This window comes from Hypanus sabinus, chromosome 16 (assembly GCF_030144855.1).
Source record: "Hypanus sabinus isolate sHypSab1 chromosome 16, sHypSab1.hap1, whole genome shotgun sequence".
Lineage (NCBI taxonomy): Eukaryota > Metazoa > Chordata > Chondrichthyes > Myliobatiformes > Dasyatidae > Hypanus > Hypanus sabinus.
In genome coordinates this window covers 52813744-52832086 of record NC_082721.1, presented here as the reverse complement: position 1 = coordinate 52832086, position 18343 = coordinate 52813744, and the positions used below count along the sequence as shown (strand labels likewise).

The following is an 18343-nucleotide window of genomic DNA, read 5'->3' as shown; positions in this document are numbered from 1 at the left end:
ACGGCACCCAAGGAGGAGCTGGCCACATCATTGGCCGAACTTGTTTACGGTGCCCTGCTCGCAGTTCCCGGTGAGTTTGTCCCAGCAACCCGTGGCCAGGAGGACACACCTACTGTGGTCCTAACTAAACTACGGGAGCGGCTTGGAACACTTGCCCCAGTCCCGACATCCCATCACAGAACAGCACCCTCTTTCAAGGACCTACAACAGAGCAAGTATGTTTTTGTTTGCCGAGGCACGCACAGACCACCCCTGCAGCGACCATACAAAGGACCCTACAAGGTGGTGCACTATAATGGGATGACCTGTATTCTTGACATCGGCGGTCGTGAGGAGACTTTTACCATTGACTGTCTCAAACCAGCGCATCTAAACCTTGAACGCCTGGTTGCGGAGCCACCCCCATGACAACGAGGCCGGCCACCTAAAAGAACAGCAGGACTTTCTTTACATTCGCTTCTTCATTTTGGTGAAGTCTCTATTTGAGTAGCCGGAATGTCTATGGATCTGGCTGTTCTTTTGTATTGAGATGTTAAAGGTTCAATTTGTCCTTTTGACTCCTCCTCTCACTTGCAGGATGTAACAGTCTATACTCTGTTTTCTGATTACCTCTGCCTGTTGTGATTAAGTGTTCTTTGTCAAGTACATTTACCACTGTTTTAGTTGATTAAGTAGCCTTTGTCCCAGACTATCACTGTTGATGGCACTCGTGACAAAGATGGTATAAAAAAAACTGTCCTTAGACAGTTCTCTTTGTCCTTAGAGAGAGAGACTTCGAGTGTCTGACTCTCTGTGAGTGCAGTGGAATGTTCTCTCTCGTAGCTTGCTACTAATAAAGGCGGAAAAGAATCAACTGTGTACTTGTTTCATTACATCGGGTTGATCACCGTTGACAGTTGAACCTCACTGGATGATCCCTGGTCGTCCTCCTGCATATGCAGTTGTAAGAAATGGTTTGTGAATCCTTTGCAATTGGCTGGTTTTCTATCTTGTCCAGGCATGCTTAAGCAGGCAGATGCTGCATATAACCATATAACAATTATAGCACGGAAACAGGCCATCTCGGCCCTTCTAGTCCATGCCAAACGCTTACTCTCACCTAGTCCCACCAACCTGCACTCAGCCCATAACCCTCCATTCCTTTCCTGTCCATATACCTATCCAATTTTACTTTAAATGACAATACTGAACCTGCTTCTACCACTTCTACTGGAAGCTCATTCCACACAGCTACCTGTCTCTGAGTAAAGAAATTCCCCCTCGTGTTACCCTTAAACTTTTGCCCCCTAACTCTCAACTCATGTCCTCTTGTTTGAATCTCCCCTACTCTCAATAGAAAAAGCCTATTCACATCAACTCTATCTATTTTAAATACCTCTATCAAGTCCCCCCCTCAACCTTCTACGCTCCAAAGAATGAAGACCTAACTTGTTCAACCTTTCTCTGTAACTTTGGTGCTGAAACCCAGGTAACATTTCAGTAAATCTCCTCTGTACTCTCTCTATTTTGTTGACATCTTTCCTATAATTCAGTGACCAGAACTGTACACAATACTCCAAATTTGGCCTCACCAATGCCTTGTACAATTTTAACATTACATACCAACTCCTATACTCAATGCTCTGATTTATAAAGGCCAGCATACCAAAAGCTTTCTTCATCACCCTATCCATATGAGATTCCATCTTCAGGGAACTATGCACCATAATTCCCAGATCACTCTGTTCTACTGCATTCCTCAATGCCCTACCATTTACCATGTATGTCCTATTTTGATGTAGCACCTCACACTTATCAGCATTAAACTCCATCTGCCATCTTTCAGCCCACTCTTCTAACTGGCCTAAATCTCTCTGCAAGCTTTGAAAACCTACTTCATTATCCACAATGCCACCTATCTTTCTTCATTAATTACTCATTAGATGTGGTCTGATCTTCATCTAACTCCTAATGATAGACAAATGCAATCTGCCAACACTGATAATGCACAAACATGTCTTTATTGAACATATTGTTTAATTATTCACAGTCCAGACAGGAAAAAAGTATGTGAACCTATGTATTTAATAACTGGTAGAACTTTCTTTAGCAGCAATAACCTCCACCAAACATTTCCTGTAGCTGCTGATCAGACCTGCAAAATGGCAAGGAGGAATTTAGACCTCCTTTTCTCCATACATATCTGTTTCAGTTCATCAATATTTCTGGGATACCTTGCATGGACAGCCTTCTTCAGGTCATGGCATAACATCTCAAATGGGTTAAGGTCTGGATTCTGACTTGGCCATTCCAAAACATGAATTTCCTTTTTAAACCATTCTGTTGTTGATTTATTCTTGTGTTTCCGATCATTGTCATGTTGCATTTAATAACTTTTATTAAGCTTCAGGTGATGGACTGCTACCCTGACATTCTCATGTAAAATGTCTTGATACAATTTTTAATTAATTGTTCCCTCAATGATGACAAGGTGTCCAGGAGCTGAAGTAGTAAAGCAGCCTGAAACCATGATGCTCCTTCCACCATGCTTCACAGTTGGGATAAAGTTTTGGTTTGGCATCCAGTGCCCTTTTCCTCCAAACATAGTGGTGTGTATTTCTGTATTTGAGAAGTACACCAGTGGTTTGCTTGTTTTTGGAGAGCAGTGGATTCCTCTGTGGTCTCCTTTGATGAAACCCATTCTTTTTCAGTGTTTTTCTTATAGCGGACACATGAAAAGAGACTTTAGCAAGTTCTAGAGATTTCTGCAGGTCTTTTGCTGTTACCCTTGGGTTCTTTTTCACCTCTTTCAGCATTGCATGTTGTGCTCTTGCTGTGATCTTTGCAGGACACTCAGTCCTAGGGAGAGTAGAAACAGTACTGAATTTCCTCCATATGTAGACATTTTCTCTTACTGTGGACTGATGAACACTTGGGTCTTTAGAAATGCTTTCGTAGCCTTTTCTGGCTTCATGCATCTCTACAGTTCTTCTAAGGTCCTCTGAAAGTTGCTTTGATTGAGGTATGGTCCATAAAAGCGGATCTTTCTTGAGAAGAGCATGCTCTGTCAGTTACCTGACTTTTTGTAGGCAGGGCACCTCTACAAGCCACACGTCCAATCTCATTTCATTGATTGGAATATCTGACTCCAAATACTTTTGCAGAAGGCATCACCTCAGAAATTCTGAGATAGAGTGTGATGGTTTAAATGATGTTATCAGTATTCATGAGAAGTACAATTGTTTTTGTGTTATTAGTTTAGGCAGATTGTGTTTGTCTATTATTGTGACTTGGATGAAGATCAGACCATATTGTATAAGTAATTTAATGCAGAAAACCAGATAATTGTAAAGGGCTCGCAGACTTTTTCTTTCCCTTCTCCCCCAATCTCTCTCTCTCGGTTGCCCCACGTGAAACCCAGCGATTTTCAAAGGGCTGAGGCCTGCAGACTTTCTGAGTGGCTTTTATATTTCCAACGGACAATCTATTAATCCCTAGACAACAGCAGAGCTCACTTATTAATGTTGATTATTACTATACCCGCGCTTTAGATTGAGTGTTGACGATGTGCACTATCTGAATGTATGTATAGACCCTACTTTTGTGTCCCTTTATAAATAAAACGTTTGAAAATAGTGACATCAGACTTCAAGGGACCTCTCTATCTTTGCTGGTAAGTTCTCCAGCTACGGGATTCATAACAGTCTACTGTTACGAGGCAAAATGTTTTTGGCGGCATGAAAAAAAAACATGCATTAGCCGCACCGTAGTATAGGCCGCAGTGTTGCTGCAGTGTTCAAAGTGTGGGAAAAAAGTAGCGGCTTATAGTCCGGAATTTACAGTACACTACATCAACTGCTCTTCCTTCATCAATGTGTTTAGTCACATCCTCAAAATATTCAATCAAGCTCGTAAGGCACGACCTGCCCTTTAGTCAGCTATGCTGACTACTACTAATCGTATTATACCTCTTGAAATGTTCATAAATCCTGCCTGTCAGGATCTTCTCCATCTGAGGTAAGACTCACTGGTGTATAATTTCCTGGTCTATCTCTACTGCCTTTCTTGAATAGAGGAACAACATCCGCAACCCTCCAATCCTCCAACCCTCCAATCCTCGGGAACTTCTGTCCCCACTGATGATGCAAAGATCATCAACAGAGGCTCAGCAATCTCCTCCCTCACCTCCCACAGTAGCCTGGGGTATATTTTATCCAGTCCCGATGACTTAACCACTTGAGGCTTTCCAAAAGCTCCAGCACATCCTCTTTCTTAATATCTACATGCTCAAGCTTTTCAGTCTGCTGCAAGTCATCACTATTATCACCAAGATCCTTTTCCATAGTGAATACTGAAGTATTCATTAAGTACCTCTGCTGTTTCCTCCGATTCCATACACACTTTTCCATTGTCACATTTGATAGGTCCTATTCTTTCTTGTCTTATCCTCTTGCTTTTCACATACTTGTAGAATGCCTTGGGGTTTTCCTTAACTCTGCCCGCCAAGGCTTTCTCATGGCCCCTTCTGGCTCTCCTAATTTCCTTCTGAACTTCCTTCCTAGTAGCCTTATAATCTTCTAGATTTCTAACATCACCTGAACCTTTTGTAAGCTTTTCTTTTCTTCTTGACTAGATTTATTACAGCCTTTGTACATCATGGTTCCTGTACCCTACCATAACTTCTCTGTCTCATTGGAATGTATCTGTACCAATATCCCCTGAATATTTGCCACATTCCTTCCATACTTTTCCATGAGAACATCTGTTTCCAGTTTAAGCCTCTAATTTCCTGCCGGACAGCCTCATAATTCCTCTTACTCCAATTAAATGCTTTTCTAACTTGTCTGTTCCTATCTTCTCTCCAATGCTATTATAAAGGAGAGACAATTATGATTACTGTCTCCAAAATGCTCTCCCACTGAGAGATCTGACACCTGACCAGGTTCATTTCCCAATACCAGATCAAGTACAGCCTGTCCTCTTGTAGGCTTATCTACATACTGTGTCAAGAAACCTTCCTGAACACACCTAACAAACTCCACCCCATCTAAACCCCTCACTCTAGAGAGATGCCAATCGATATTTGGAAAATTAAAATCTCCCATCATGACAACTCTGTTGTTATTATTACACCTTTCCAGGATCTGTTTCCCTATGTGCTCCTCAATATCCCTGTTACTATTAGGCTGCCTATAAAAAAACACCCAGTAAAATTATTGACCCCTTCCTGTTCCTAACCTCCACCCACAGAGACTCCGTAGGCAATCCCTCCATGGCGTCCACCTTTTCTGCTGTGACACTATCTCTGATGAACAGTCCCACGCCCCCACCTCTTTTGCCTCCCTTCCTGTCTTTTCTGAAACATCTAAAACCCAGCACTTGAAGTAACCAATTCTGTCCCTGAGCCATCCAAGTCTCTGTAATGGTCACCACATCATATCTTCAAGTACTGATCCATGCTCTAAGCTCATCTGCTTTGTTCACAACATTCCTTGCATTAAAATAGACACATCTCAACCCTTCGGTCTGAGTGCATCAGGAATGTAATTCTCCCTCTGCTCTTTTGTCTGTCTCTATCCCAAATATAGCACTGTTAACCCATAATGTTCAGCTGCCAGTCTCTTTCTTACCCCCCTCCCCCACTTAGTCAAGTCAAATCAAGTCACTTTTTATTGTCATTTCGACCATAACTGCTGGTACAGTACACAGTAAAAATGAGACAACGTTCTTCAGGACCATGGTGCTGCATGAAACAGTACAAAAACTACACTGATCTACGTAAAAACAACACAGAAAAAAACTGAATAAATATTCATAAATATTAACTATCTCTACTGAGGAGCCGTCGATGTTTAGCGGGGTTCAGTGAGGGGGGCAGCAGGGTCTTGATGTGCTTCATGATGAGCCTCTTGAAACACTTCATGATGATGGATGTGAGTGCAATGGGACGGTAGTCATTGAGGTAGGACACTGAAGACTTCTTCGGTATGCAGATGATGGTGGCGGCTTTGAAGTACATTGGAACGATGGTGCTGCTCAGGGAGATGTTGAAGATGTCAGTGAGAACATCTGCTAGCTGATCTGCACATCCTCTATGCACTTAGCTTTCCTTCTGTAATGGCTATAACATGCCAGTCCCATGCACCTATCCATGTCTTGAGTTTATCTACCTTACCTGTTAGTCCACTTGCAGGGTAGATAAGCTTTTGACATGCTAGCCTTCATTAAATCAGGGCACTGAGTTGTGATGTTGTGTTGCAATTGTACAAAATATTGGTGAACCTGCATTTAGAATGTTGTGTTCAGTTTTGATCAGCCTACTGAAGGAAGGATGTCACTAAGCCAGAAAGAGTGCAGAGAAAATTTATGAGATGTTGCTGGCACTCAATAGTTATGGAGAGTGAGACTGAGCAGGTTTGGACTCTTTCCATTGGAGCATAGGAGAATGAAGGGTGTATAAATTCATGAGAGTGAATGCACACAGTTGTTTGCCTGGGGCTGAAGACTCATGAACTAGAGAGCATCAGTTTAAAGTGAGTAGGGAGAGAAACGAGAGGGATACCCTTTTACCCAGAGGGCGGCTAGTATATAGAATGAGCTGCCAGAGGAGGTGGTTGAGGCAGGTACATAATCAACATTAAAAATGTACTTGGATAGGTACGCATTGTTCCTCCCCCTGCCTCAGTTCAGGAATCATATGTAATCAACTGCAGACCACAACAGATTCCTAGCTCCCCTCTTTCCTTGGCTAACCACCCTCCATTATCTGTCCCTGAGGTTCATTAATGCTGGTCCTTTGCTTTTCTTTCCAATAGTGTTGCTATTAATAGCCTGAAGCTGATTGATGAAAATCTTTTTGCCACGGGAGATGATGATGGTTTATTGAAAGTTTGGGACTTGCGGAAAAAAACCTCCTTCATGGAGATGAAAAACCATGATGATTACATCAGTGACATCACCATTGACCAGAATAAGAAGATATTGCTTACAACCAGGTATGGGGACAAGTTGACTCTGTGTTTGGTATTTCTGCCTCTTAGCTGAAGAGCTCATGGGTTGGACACACTCCAGAGGTGCAAATGAGATGTTCAAATTTGAGAGATTTTGAGGCAGAAAAGGCTATACTACAAATTACAGACAAGGTGATTATCCAAACATGTAAGCAAGTTAAACAACAAGAAAAATGTTCAGTTAGACCCTAATCCAACTGTGTATGACTTTTTAAGGCTCCTGATGCACTGTTTCAAAGAAGAGCAGAAGGTTATTCAGTGCCTATATTTATTTTATAGCAAATGATATAGCCAGTTATGATGTATTACTTTATAAGCCTAAGGAAAATACACAGCTTAATTTAGAAAGACTTGGATTCATTGGGGGCAGTCAGTATGAATTTGGGAAGATGCCAACTTGACTGACTAATCAAAATTCTTTTAAGAAGTAACAAGCAAAGTTGATAAGGGAGTATGGTTGATGTAATGAGACTTTTGACAAAGTTCCAGATGAAAGGCCAGTCCAAAAAAAAAAGTCGAAGTCTTTGGGATCCAATAAACTGAGACAAATAGGAACCAAAATTTCTCAGTAGTAGAAACAGATTAACAGGTGATTTTGTTACTGGAAGGCTAGTACCAGTACGTTTCACAGAGTTTAGTACTCAGTTCTATGTCTTCAGTAGCATAAATTAATGACTTGATCTAAATTTTGGAGACTTGACAAGGAAGTTTTCAGCTGATATACAGTAAACATAAGCCACCTGGTTGACGGTGAGGAGGAAAGCTTCTGACTGAGAAGATCGGTCAGTTGAGCAGCAAAGTGTGAATTGGGAAAGTGCGATGAGGCAAGGAATACACAATAAATGGAAGGGTAATTCAACTTTAAGCCTGCCTTTTTCTTTACTCCCTGGGTTCTGAATTCCTCAGCTCTGGGGAGGGGTGGTGGTGGTGGGAGTGGGCATGGGCTGGTTAGGTTGTAGGGGACATGTGGGTGTGGTGACATGTGTGTTGGATGGAAGAAATGAATGCGAGGGGTCCATCCCTGATAGCAATGAGGTAATCATGCCTCTTGAAGAGGGCAGCACTTCAGAGAGCCCAAAGTAGAAAACATCAAGAAAACAGATGCGGCAAAGAAGGAGAAACTGAAAGATGATAAACACAAAATTCTCTGCCAATGCTAGGGTCAAAGCAACACACACAACACGCTGGAGGAACTCAGCATCTGTGGAAACGAACAGTCAACGTTTCGGGCCAAGACCCTTCATCAGGACTGAGGAGAGATGGGGCAGGGGCCCTATAAAGAAGGTGGGAAGGAGAAGGCCGGTAGGTGCCAGGTGAAAAACCAGTAAGAGGAAAGATCAAGGGATGGGGAGGGGAAGCAGGGAGGGGATAGACAGGAAAAGTGAAGGAGGAATGTAAGGGGAAAGAACTATGGGTAGTAGAAAGAGGTGGAATCATGAGAGAGGATAGGCAGCTGGAGGAGGAGGTAGAGTGAAACTGGGATGGGGGAAGGGAGGGGAGGGAATTACCAGAAGTTGGAGAATTCAATGTTCATGCCAAGGGGCTGGAGACTATCCAGACATATATGAGGTGTTCCTCCTCCAACCTGAGTTTGGCCTCATCATGGCAGTAGAGGAGGCCATGTATGGACATATCCAAATGGGAATGTGAAGCAGAGTTGAAGTGGATGGCAACCGGGAGATCCTGTCTGTTGTGGCGGACGGGGGTTGTGGAGGTGCTCGACAAAGCGGTCCCCCAATCTGCGTCGGGTCTCACCGTTGTAGAGGAGGCTGCACCGGGAGCACCGGATGCAATAGATGATTCCAACAGACTCACAAGTGAAGTGTTGCCTCACCTGGAAGGACTGTTTGGGGCCCTGAATGGTTATAAGAGAGGAGGTGTAGGGATCTCCGTTTTATTGACTGTTGCTCCCTCCATTGCTCCTGCCAGATTCTCTGTGCCACGCTCACTGCCATGCGGAGATACCTACAGGCCCTGTCTCTTTCTCTGCCACCACTCCGGGCCTCGCTCTCCACCGTCTACCATGGACCTCTGCTAGACTTCATTCTCTGTTGGATTCACACCTCCAACCGCCGTTCCTTCTCCTTCCTCACATCCAAGAAAGACCACAAGCTCGCCCGCCTGCAGCCCACGACGATGACTGCCTCCAGCCCGGATCCCAGCCCCTTGGACTTCGACTTCTCAGGCCTTCGGCAGGCCAAAGACCCATCCGCCTCTGACTCTGACCCCGACTGGAACCATGGCCTCCTTGACATGGGCACCAGCCCCAGCGGGCCATGGACTCACTTGATTCCGACTCGGACCTCAGTTCTGGTGCCCTTCAGGTCACAGGCTCTGCCACCCCCAGCTCCAGATCCAGCTCGGACTGAGGTCCTGACTCTCTCCAGACCGGGACCATTCTTACTGCTGCTGGTTCCTACTGCTCGTCTTATTCCTCTGGTCTGAAGAAAGTGGGAAGAGCCAAGAAAAGTTAAAGTGTGAGTTCCAATTCCGCCAACCGGAAGGGGGTGGTGATGGTGGGGAACTGGTGAGGTCTATTATACAGAAAGTCCCTTATCCCCCCTCCGTTCCTCAGTGAGTTCTGTGCCCGCCATGATGCTGAACTCTTCTTCCATCGCCTACATCTCCGAGCCTACAACTTTAACAAGGATTCCCCTCCCCCACTGATGACCCCTTCTCCTGTCTTCAACCCTCCTTCTCCTCCCCTGGACACACCCCCCCAAGCCCTTCTACCTGCACTTGATCTTTTCATCTCCATCTGTTGCCCAGACATCAACTATCTCAACTTCACCACTCCTCTGTCCTGTTCCAACCTCTCTCCCTCTGAACGCACTGCCCTCCACACTCTCCACACTAATCCTAACCTCACCATTTAACCTGCAGACAAAGGTGGTTCCGTAGTAGTCTGGTGGATGGACCTCTACCTCACTGAGGCCAAACAGCAGCTCTCTGACACCTCCTCTTACTTACCCCTGGAACAGGACCCTACCAAAAAACATCAAACCATTGTCTCCCGAACCTTCACTGCCCTTATCAACTCCAGAGACCTTCCATCTTCAGCCAAAAAACTCATAATTCCCACACTCCGCACTGTTCGGTTTTACCTTCTCCCCAAGATCCCCAAGCCTGACTGTCCCAGTAGACCCATAGTTTCAGCCTGCACCTGCCCCACTGAACTTGTATCTGCCTACCTGGACTCCATTTTGTCACCCATAGTTCAGTCCCCACCCCCCCCCCCCCCCCCACCTACATCCAGGATACATCCCATGCCCTCCACCTCTTCAATAACTTCCAGTTCCCCAGTCCTGACTGCTTCATTTTCACTATGGATGTCCAATCCTTATACACTTCCATTCCCCATCAAGGAGGCCTGAAAGCCCTTCGCTACTTTCTGTATAATAGACCTCACCAGTTCCCCACCACCACCACCCGCTTCCGGTTGGCGGAATTGGAACTCACACTTTAACTTTTCTTGGCTCTTCCCACTTTCTTCAGACCAAACTTGTGGCTATGGGCACTTGCATGGGCCCCAGCTATGCCTGCCTCTTCATTGGTTATGTGGAACAGTCTATGCTCCAAACCTACTGCTCCCCAACTTTTCCTTTGCTACATTGACGACTACATTGGTGCTGCTTCCTGCACCCATGCTGAGCTCATCAATTTCATCAACTTTGCCTCTAACTTCCACCCAACCTCAAATTCACTTGGTCCATCTTCTTTCCCCTTTCTCGATCTCTTAGTCTCCATCTCTGGAGAGAGACTGTCCTCTGACATCTTCTATAAAACCCACTGACTCCTATAACTACTTTGTCTATACCTCTTCCCACCCTGCCACATGCAAAAATGCTATTCCCTATTCCCAGTTCCTCTGTCTTCACCGCATCAGCTCCCAGGGTGAGGCTTTCCATTCCAGACATCTCTAATATCATCCTCCTTTAAGGATCGTGGTTTCCCTTCTGCTGTCATCAATGATGCCCTCACCCGCATCTCCTCCATTTCCCGCACTTCGACCCTCACCCCATCCTCCAGTCACCACAACAGGGACAGAGTTCCCCTTGTCCTCACCTATCAACCCACCAACCTCTGGATCCAGCACATTATCCTCTGCACCTTCCGCCACCTTCACAGGACCCCACCACTAAGCACATCTTTCCCTCTACCCCTCTCTGCTTTCCACAGGGATCATTCCCTCCGCAACTCCCTGGTCCACATGTCTCTCCCCATGGATCTCCCACCTGGCACTTATCCCTGCAAGCTTAAGTGCTTCATCTGTCCCTACACCTCCTCTCCTACCACCATTCAGGGCCCCAAACAGTCCTTCCACGTGAGGCAACACTTCACTTATGAGTCTGTTGCGGTCATCTATTGCATCTGGTGCTCCTGGTGCGGCCTCCTCTACATCGGCGAGACCCGATGCAGATTCGGGGACCGTTACGTTGAGCACCTCCACTCCGTCCGCTGTAACAGTCAGGATCTCCCAGTTGCCACCCACTTTAACTCTGCTTCACATTCCCATTCAGATATGTCCATACATGGCCTCTACTGCCATGATGAGGCCAAACTCAGGTTGGAGGAGCAACACCTCATATACCATCTGAGTAGTCTCCAGCTCCTTGGCATGAACATTGAATTCTCCAACTTCCAGTAATTCCCTCCCCCTCCCTATCCCAGTTTCACTTTGCCTCCACCTTTCTCATGGTTCCACCTCCTTCTACTACCTGTAGTGCTTTCCCCTTACATTCCTTCTTCACCTTTCCTGCCCATTTCCTCCCCCACCCCTTGATCTTTCTTCTTACTAGTTCTTCACCTGACACCCACCAGCCTTCTCCTTCCCACCCTCCCCCCCCCCCAACCTTCTTTATTGGGCCCCTGCCCCCTCCCTCTTAAGTCCTGACGAAGCGTCTTGGCCCAAAACGTTGACTGTTCGTTCCCATGGATGTTGCCCAACCTGCTGAGTTCCTCCAGCGTGTTGTACGTGTAACTGAAAGAAGGAATTGTGGACAGGGTGGGAAGAGGTGTAGTTGCAGTTGATGTACCAGTCTGTGGGTTATTAATAGATAGGATTGATAGTTTGTCTCCTGAGATTGAGGCAGAGAAATCCAGAAGGGAGAGGGGTTTTGGAAACAGTCCAGGCTGTTCATGCAGTTGTGGAGATGTGGACATTGTGGAATAGAATTGAAAAGTAGAGTTTATAGAAGCACAGGTGGACATTTGGTCCATTAAGTCCAAAGTTATGGTGTAGATGGATACAACTTGTGCCAGACATGGACAGCAGTCGATAGGTCTGGATGTTACCGAGTAAATAAAGCTGCATTAATTGAGGCAGGTCCAGAGTATTTCATTAGTCTCCTCACTTCAGCCTTGCAGTCGGTGGAAGGGCTTGGGATATCAAAAGATGAGTCACTCACAAGAGAACACTCAGCTCGTAGGAACACTGAACAAGACAGTTGAGTTTTGTGTCAATGGTGACCATGGAGCATTTGTTGTGATGGGTTCTGCAGCGGAATGCTATTGAGTATCAAGGGTGGGTGATCAACTTTTGCCTGTTTGAAACTGAAATCATCACTTGTAAGTCTGAATGTTATCTGCTGCATGGGGCATTTGCTAAAGAATTGTGAATGGAATTGTGCATAAATCTAAAAATATTATTTTCTGAAAGTGCAGCTGTGAGGTTTATTTCATAGGAGAGGCTGACAGACCATTTCTTTTGCCGTGTTCAAAATTATCTAACACTTTCATAAAGCAGGTAGAAAGAGAATGTTTCACCTTGGGAAAAGCATATTTAAGGGTATTAATGCAAAGTAGTGAGAGAGTAAAAGAAACTTTTTTCAGAGAACAGTGAATATGTGGAAGATTCTGCTGACTGCAATGGTGGGGATGAACATTATAGACATTTGAGGAAGCTAGATTAAGTATAAAGGGAATTGGAGGGTGATGCTGCTGATGTTGGATAAAGAATGGGAAAAGGTGGGTGGAGAGAGAATTTTACTATTTTGGTCCAACTGGTCTCTTCTATACTGTTCCATATGCAGTAATTCTATGTCTCTTTCTGTCTTTGTATCTTGACTCTTCACATTGCCTTGTGTATCTTTCCAGTGGTGATGGTACAATGTGTGTTTTCAATATCAAGAGGCGTCGCTTTGAGCTGCAATCAGAGTTTCAGGATGGTGACCTTACATCACTGGCTATTATGAAGGTAAATTCTTTAGCAGAATTGAAATATATTTCAATTAAATACTGCAAAATCAAGGGCAAATTCTTTAAAGCATATGTGCGTTAGTAAAACTTTCTAAACTTGAAATGCTGAAATAGCCGAATAGTGAAGATTCAAAATAACGGATTAAAACTTTTGTCTGAAATGGTAGTTGACTAGGAGAAAGTAAAGTTGACAGTTTTAATGACAGAAGGCACAGCACTGTGGTTCACTCGCCATCATATTTAATCATCCTCCATTGTCAGCCTCCATCACAGCATCCTCCATGGCTCAGCTTCACCCAGCTGAAACCCAGTCCTCTTCACTATCTTAAGCAATGCACTGGTATTCACAATGTAGTGCACTGCAATATGGTTTGAGCCTCACTGAGGAAACCAACATAGACTGTGAGAGAGCTCTGCAGAACATCCTCATTCAGCTTCTAAGGATGGCCTTAAACTTGAAGTTGTCTGTCACTCAATTCTTCATCACACTCCTCTTCCTTTCTATTTGTCTTTGGTCTTTGGAACTGCAGCAACAGTCTAATGAGAACTTGCGGAAAAGGATGTGATCCTTCAACTAGCCATTGGGACTAAACAATAAGAGCTTCCCAGACCATTTTGAGATAAAGGAGATGGTGTAAGGTCACTGAAGTAAATTAAGGTTGATAAGTCCCTAGGTTTATTGAGAGAGACAAGAGATGAAATTGTTGGGACTTTGACCAGAATCTCTGTCCTCTCTAACCACATGTGAAGTCCCAGAATACTGAAGAGTAGCTAATGGTGTTCTGTTATTCAGAAGGGAAACAGGGATAATCCTGGAAACTGTATACTAGTCAGTCTCATATCAGTGGTATGGAATTTACTGGAGAAGATTCTTAAGGATAGGATTTATGAGCACTTAGAAAACTATGGCCTAATTAGCAACAGTTGGCAAGTGTCATCTTACTAATTTGATTAAGATTTTTGAGAAGACAACAAAGGTGATTGATGAAGCAGAGCTGTGCAATTTATCCATAAGGATTTTAGTCAAGGTCTCTTATGGAAGGCTCATCCAGAAAATTAAGATACCTGGAATCCATTGGTCATTTGGATTTAGAATTGGCTTGTCCGTAGAAGACAGAGGAGAACGTTTGATCGGACTTGTGGCCCTCCAGCCTAAATCCTGTTCCTTTGGCCTCTAAGAAGGGAGGAAGGCAAAAGAAAGGAAATTGTAGATAAATTAGCCTAACCTCAGTGGTTGAGAAAGTGTTGGAGTCAATTATTAAGGATGATATTTCAGTGAACTTGGAGAATAATGATAAAATAAGTCAAAGTCAGCATGGTTTCTGTCAAGACAAATTTTGCCTGATGGATCTGTTAGAGTTATTTGAGGAAATAACAAGCAGGATGGATAGAAGAGAGGCAGTGGGTGTCATTTACTTAGATTTTTAGAAGGTAGGGTGCCCCACGAGGCTGCTTAACAAGATAAAATCCTATGGTGTTACAGGAAACATACTGACATGGATAGAGGAATGGCTGACAGGCAGGAAGAAGTGAGTGGGAATAAAGTGGGCTTTTTCTGGTTGGCTTCCCATGATTAGTGGAGTACCTCAGGGGTAGCTAATGGAACTGCTACTTTTCACATTGTTTGTCAGTGATCTGGATAATGGAATTGATGGCTTTGTTGAAAAAGTTGCAGATGATATGAAGATAGGTGGAGGAGTAGGTAGTGCTGAGGAAGCAGTGTGATTGCAGCAGGACTTAGACAAATAGGAAGAATGGGCAAAAAAGTGGCAGATGGAATACAGTGTTGAGAATTGTATGATAATGCGTTTTGGTAAAGGGAACAATAGTACAGAGTATTATCTAAATGGAGAGAAGTTTCAAACATCAGAGGTGCAGGCAGACTTGAGTCCTCGTGCAAGACTCCCAGAAGGTTAATTTACTCATTGAGTCTGTGGTAAAAAAGGCAAGTGCAATGTTGGCATTTATTTAAAACAGAATAGAATATAAAAGCAATGAGATAATGCTGAAGCTTTATAAGACATCAGTCAGGCCACACTTGGAGTATTGTCAACAGTTTTGGGCCCCGTATCTCAGAAAGGATGTGTTGTCGTTGAATAGAGTCTGGAGAAGGTTGACGAGGATGATTCCAGGAATGAAGGGGTTAACATATGAGGAGCTTTTGGAATTTTTTGGCCTGTACTGTTTGGAATTTAGAAGAATGCATGGGATCTTACTGAAACCTACCGAATGTTGAAAGGACTAGATAAGGTGGATGTGGACAGGATGTTTCCTCTGGTGGGGGTATCCAGAACTGGAGGGCACAACCTCAAAATTCAGGGGTGACCTTTTAGAACAAAGGTAAGGAGATTTTTTTAAAAAAATTTTTAACCGAAGTGTTAGGAATCTGTGGAATGCTCTGCCACAGACGCAGTGGAGGCCAAGACATCTTGTTCCCTTAACCCTGCAACCCTTCCCCCACCTTCCCTGGAAAAGAGCCTAATAATCCAAAAATATGACTCCCTCCTCCTACATCAACTCCTTATCGAAGTGGTAGCCTGTATAATCTTCCTATTTTTGGCCTCGGTTGCACATGACATGGGTAGCAATTCTGAAATCATAACTCTAGTGGTCCTGTCCTTTAACTTAGCACCAAACTCCTGAACTCACTTTGCAGAACCTCGTCACTATGTCATTTGGACCTCTGGCTGCTCACCCTCCTACTTAAGAATGCTGAGGACTTGATCCGAGATGTCTTGAACCTTGGCATCCGGGAGGCAACATACCATTTGGGAATCTGGTCCTTGTCCATAGAACCTTTTTTCTATTCCCCTAACTAACAAATCTCCTATCACCACAGCTCACCTCTTCTCCCCAGTTCCCTTCTTAGTCAGAGAACCAGAGACCTGACCGCTGTGACTTTCCTCTACCAGGTCATCCTCCCTGACAGTATCCAAAGTGGTATATTTATTGATGAAGGGGATGAACACAGTGTACTCTCTACTGGCTGTTTAACTCCTTTCCCCTTCCTGACTGTCTCCTGTGTTGTGCACCTTGGGTGTAACCACCTCTCTATATATCCCATCTATCATCCCATCAGCCTCCAGAATGATCCAGAATTCATCCAGCTACAGCTCCAACTCCTTAACACAGAGTGTTAGAAGCTGTAGTTGGGTGTACTTCTTGGAGGTGTATTCATCAGGGCCACCGGCTGTTTGCCTGCCTTCCCACATCCCACAACTAACTGAGCAAATATAGAGAAGGAAAAACAATAAATGAACTGTACAGCTTTTCACTTTCTGTCACTCAAGCCTCTAAGAGCTAAAGCTTCAAAAATCCTATGCTTTCTCTGTCCACTCCAACAATGGCTGCTCTGATAATGGCTGCTGCATTTGCCCCTGCCTTATTTTAATCAGTAAATCCTGAACACTGATTGGCTGCTGCTCAAGTCATTGAACTGCTGCATGTTGCTGCCTTTTCTACTTAATCTGCAAACCTGAGTGAGCTATGTCTTCTCACTCTTTAGATCTACAATTGGCCACTGCTCAGAACACCTAACTGCCGCAAGTCAACAGGCCCCAGAATCTCTGTACAGTCGTTGGTGTAGAGGGCCTCTAGGATTAGTTTCTTGAGCATCTTTGTTCTGGTACTCAAATGACACAGGACAAAAAGTCCCTCAAGTCTGTACTTCATATTTGAGGTCTTTGATTGCCTGGTTCAGCACATGTGAAGACCAGGTTGAACAACACAGGGTCACAGTTTGAAGTATTGAATGGCTGTGAGATGTCACCATTTGAGAGGACTTGGCCAGTCATATTGGCATGAAAAGGCAAATGAGGTTGACGAATTTGCACCCAGTTTTGGCTCAGAGCACCTCTCTTTTTGCTGTATCAAACACTTCAGTTCAATCTACAAAGTCGATGCACGGGTCTTGACACTTTTTTCTTAAACATGGTGAACTGCGAAGATCATGTTGATGATGCTGTGACCCAGACGAAAAGCATGCTATGTCTTGGGAATATTCTTTTCTCCACATTGGTAATTGGGCAGTTGATAATTACATGAGCCAGGATCTTCCCAGCTACTGACAGGAGAGAAATGCTGTTGTAGTTATCTTTATTCTTTGTTGCCGTTATTCTTAAAAGGAGTTGGATTGCCTGATTAGGGTTAGAATTAAACAGAGTGGGCTAAGAGTGTTATACTTTTCCTCTCGGTGAGGCAGTAGTTTAATGGAATTGGAGCCATGGCAGTATGCTGTATGTTGCTAACTAACTTTCCTCCATTTGTGAATAGCGAGGCAGCAAGGTGATGTGCAGTTCATCTGAGGGAATGATCTACCTCTTCAACTGGGATGGATTTGGGGCAACCAGTGATCGATTCTCAGTGCAAAGAGAATCCATTGACTGTGTCGTGCCTATCACAGATAACATTCTTTGTACAGCTTCCATGGATGGAGTCATCAGGTGAGAAAGCATATTGGATACTGTTTATATTTTCCATCCTACCCACTCCCATCAACCCTGCACCTGGGCCATTGCATCCTTCCTGCTATCAACGGTGATCAACCCGATGTAATGAAACAAGTACCACAGTTGATTCAGTTGTTCCAGTTGAAGTGGAAGAGGCAGGTTTGATATTGTCATTTAAAGTAAAATTGGATAGGTATATGGACAGGAAAGGAATGGAGCATTATGGGCTGTGTGCAGGTCAGTAGGACTAGAAGGGCCGAGATGACCTGTTTCCGTGTTGTAATTGTTATATAGCTATGGTCACATATACATTGAAACATACTTCCTTTTTTGCACTGTACATTCTCTTTATGGGCTACATTTCCCCTTTCTAATGTTATATCATAGATGTGTATCTAAGCTCTTGCTGCCCATCTTTTTGTTTCTTTGTAGTTTACTCTTATTTTCTATTTTGTCATCCTTGTTGAATCTAAAATATTCTAATTTCTCAAACTTGCTTTTTCTGTGAACATTATAAACCTTTCCTTCAATATTATCTATAGTTTCTGTATAACCTTTGGTTGTACCACTTTTCCTGATGTGCTTTGTTTCTTCAAGGATATGTATTGCAAATCGTATGTTATGTATTTAAATACCAGCCATTGTCTGTCCACTAATGTAATCTTCCAGACTTCCCCAACTAGCCTGCATACTTCTGGTTCCTTTCAG

General features: G+C 44.0%; 1 protein-coding gene across 3 annotated transcripts in view; it reads left to right on the top strand.

Annotated features, from left to right (window-relative positions):
• Positions 1 to 18343, top strand: part of wdr55 (WD repeat domain 55) — a 60985-nt gene that overhangs the window by 40364 nt on the left and 2278 nt on the right. For all 3 annotated transcript variants that reach the window (XM_059991802.1, XM_059991801.1, XM_059991803.1), the window contains 3 exons: positions 6795 to 6974; positions 13086 to 13185; positions 17460 to 17629. In XM_059991802.1, coding sequence (XP_059847785.1) covers positions 6795 to 6974; positions 13086 to 13185; positions 17460 to 17629 — 450 coding nt within the window. The remainder of the gene's footprint in view (positions 1 to 6794; positions 6975 to 13085; positions 13186 to 17459; positions 17630 to 18343) is intronic.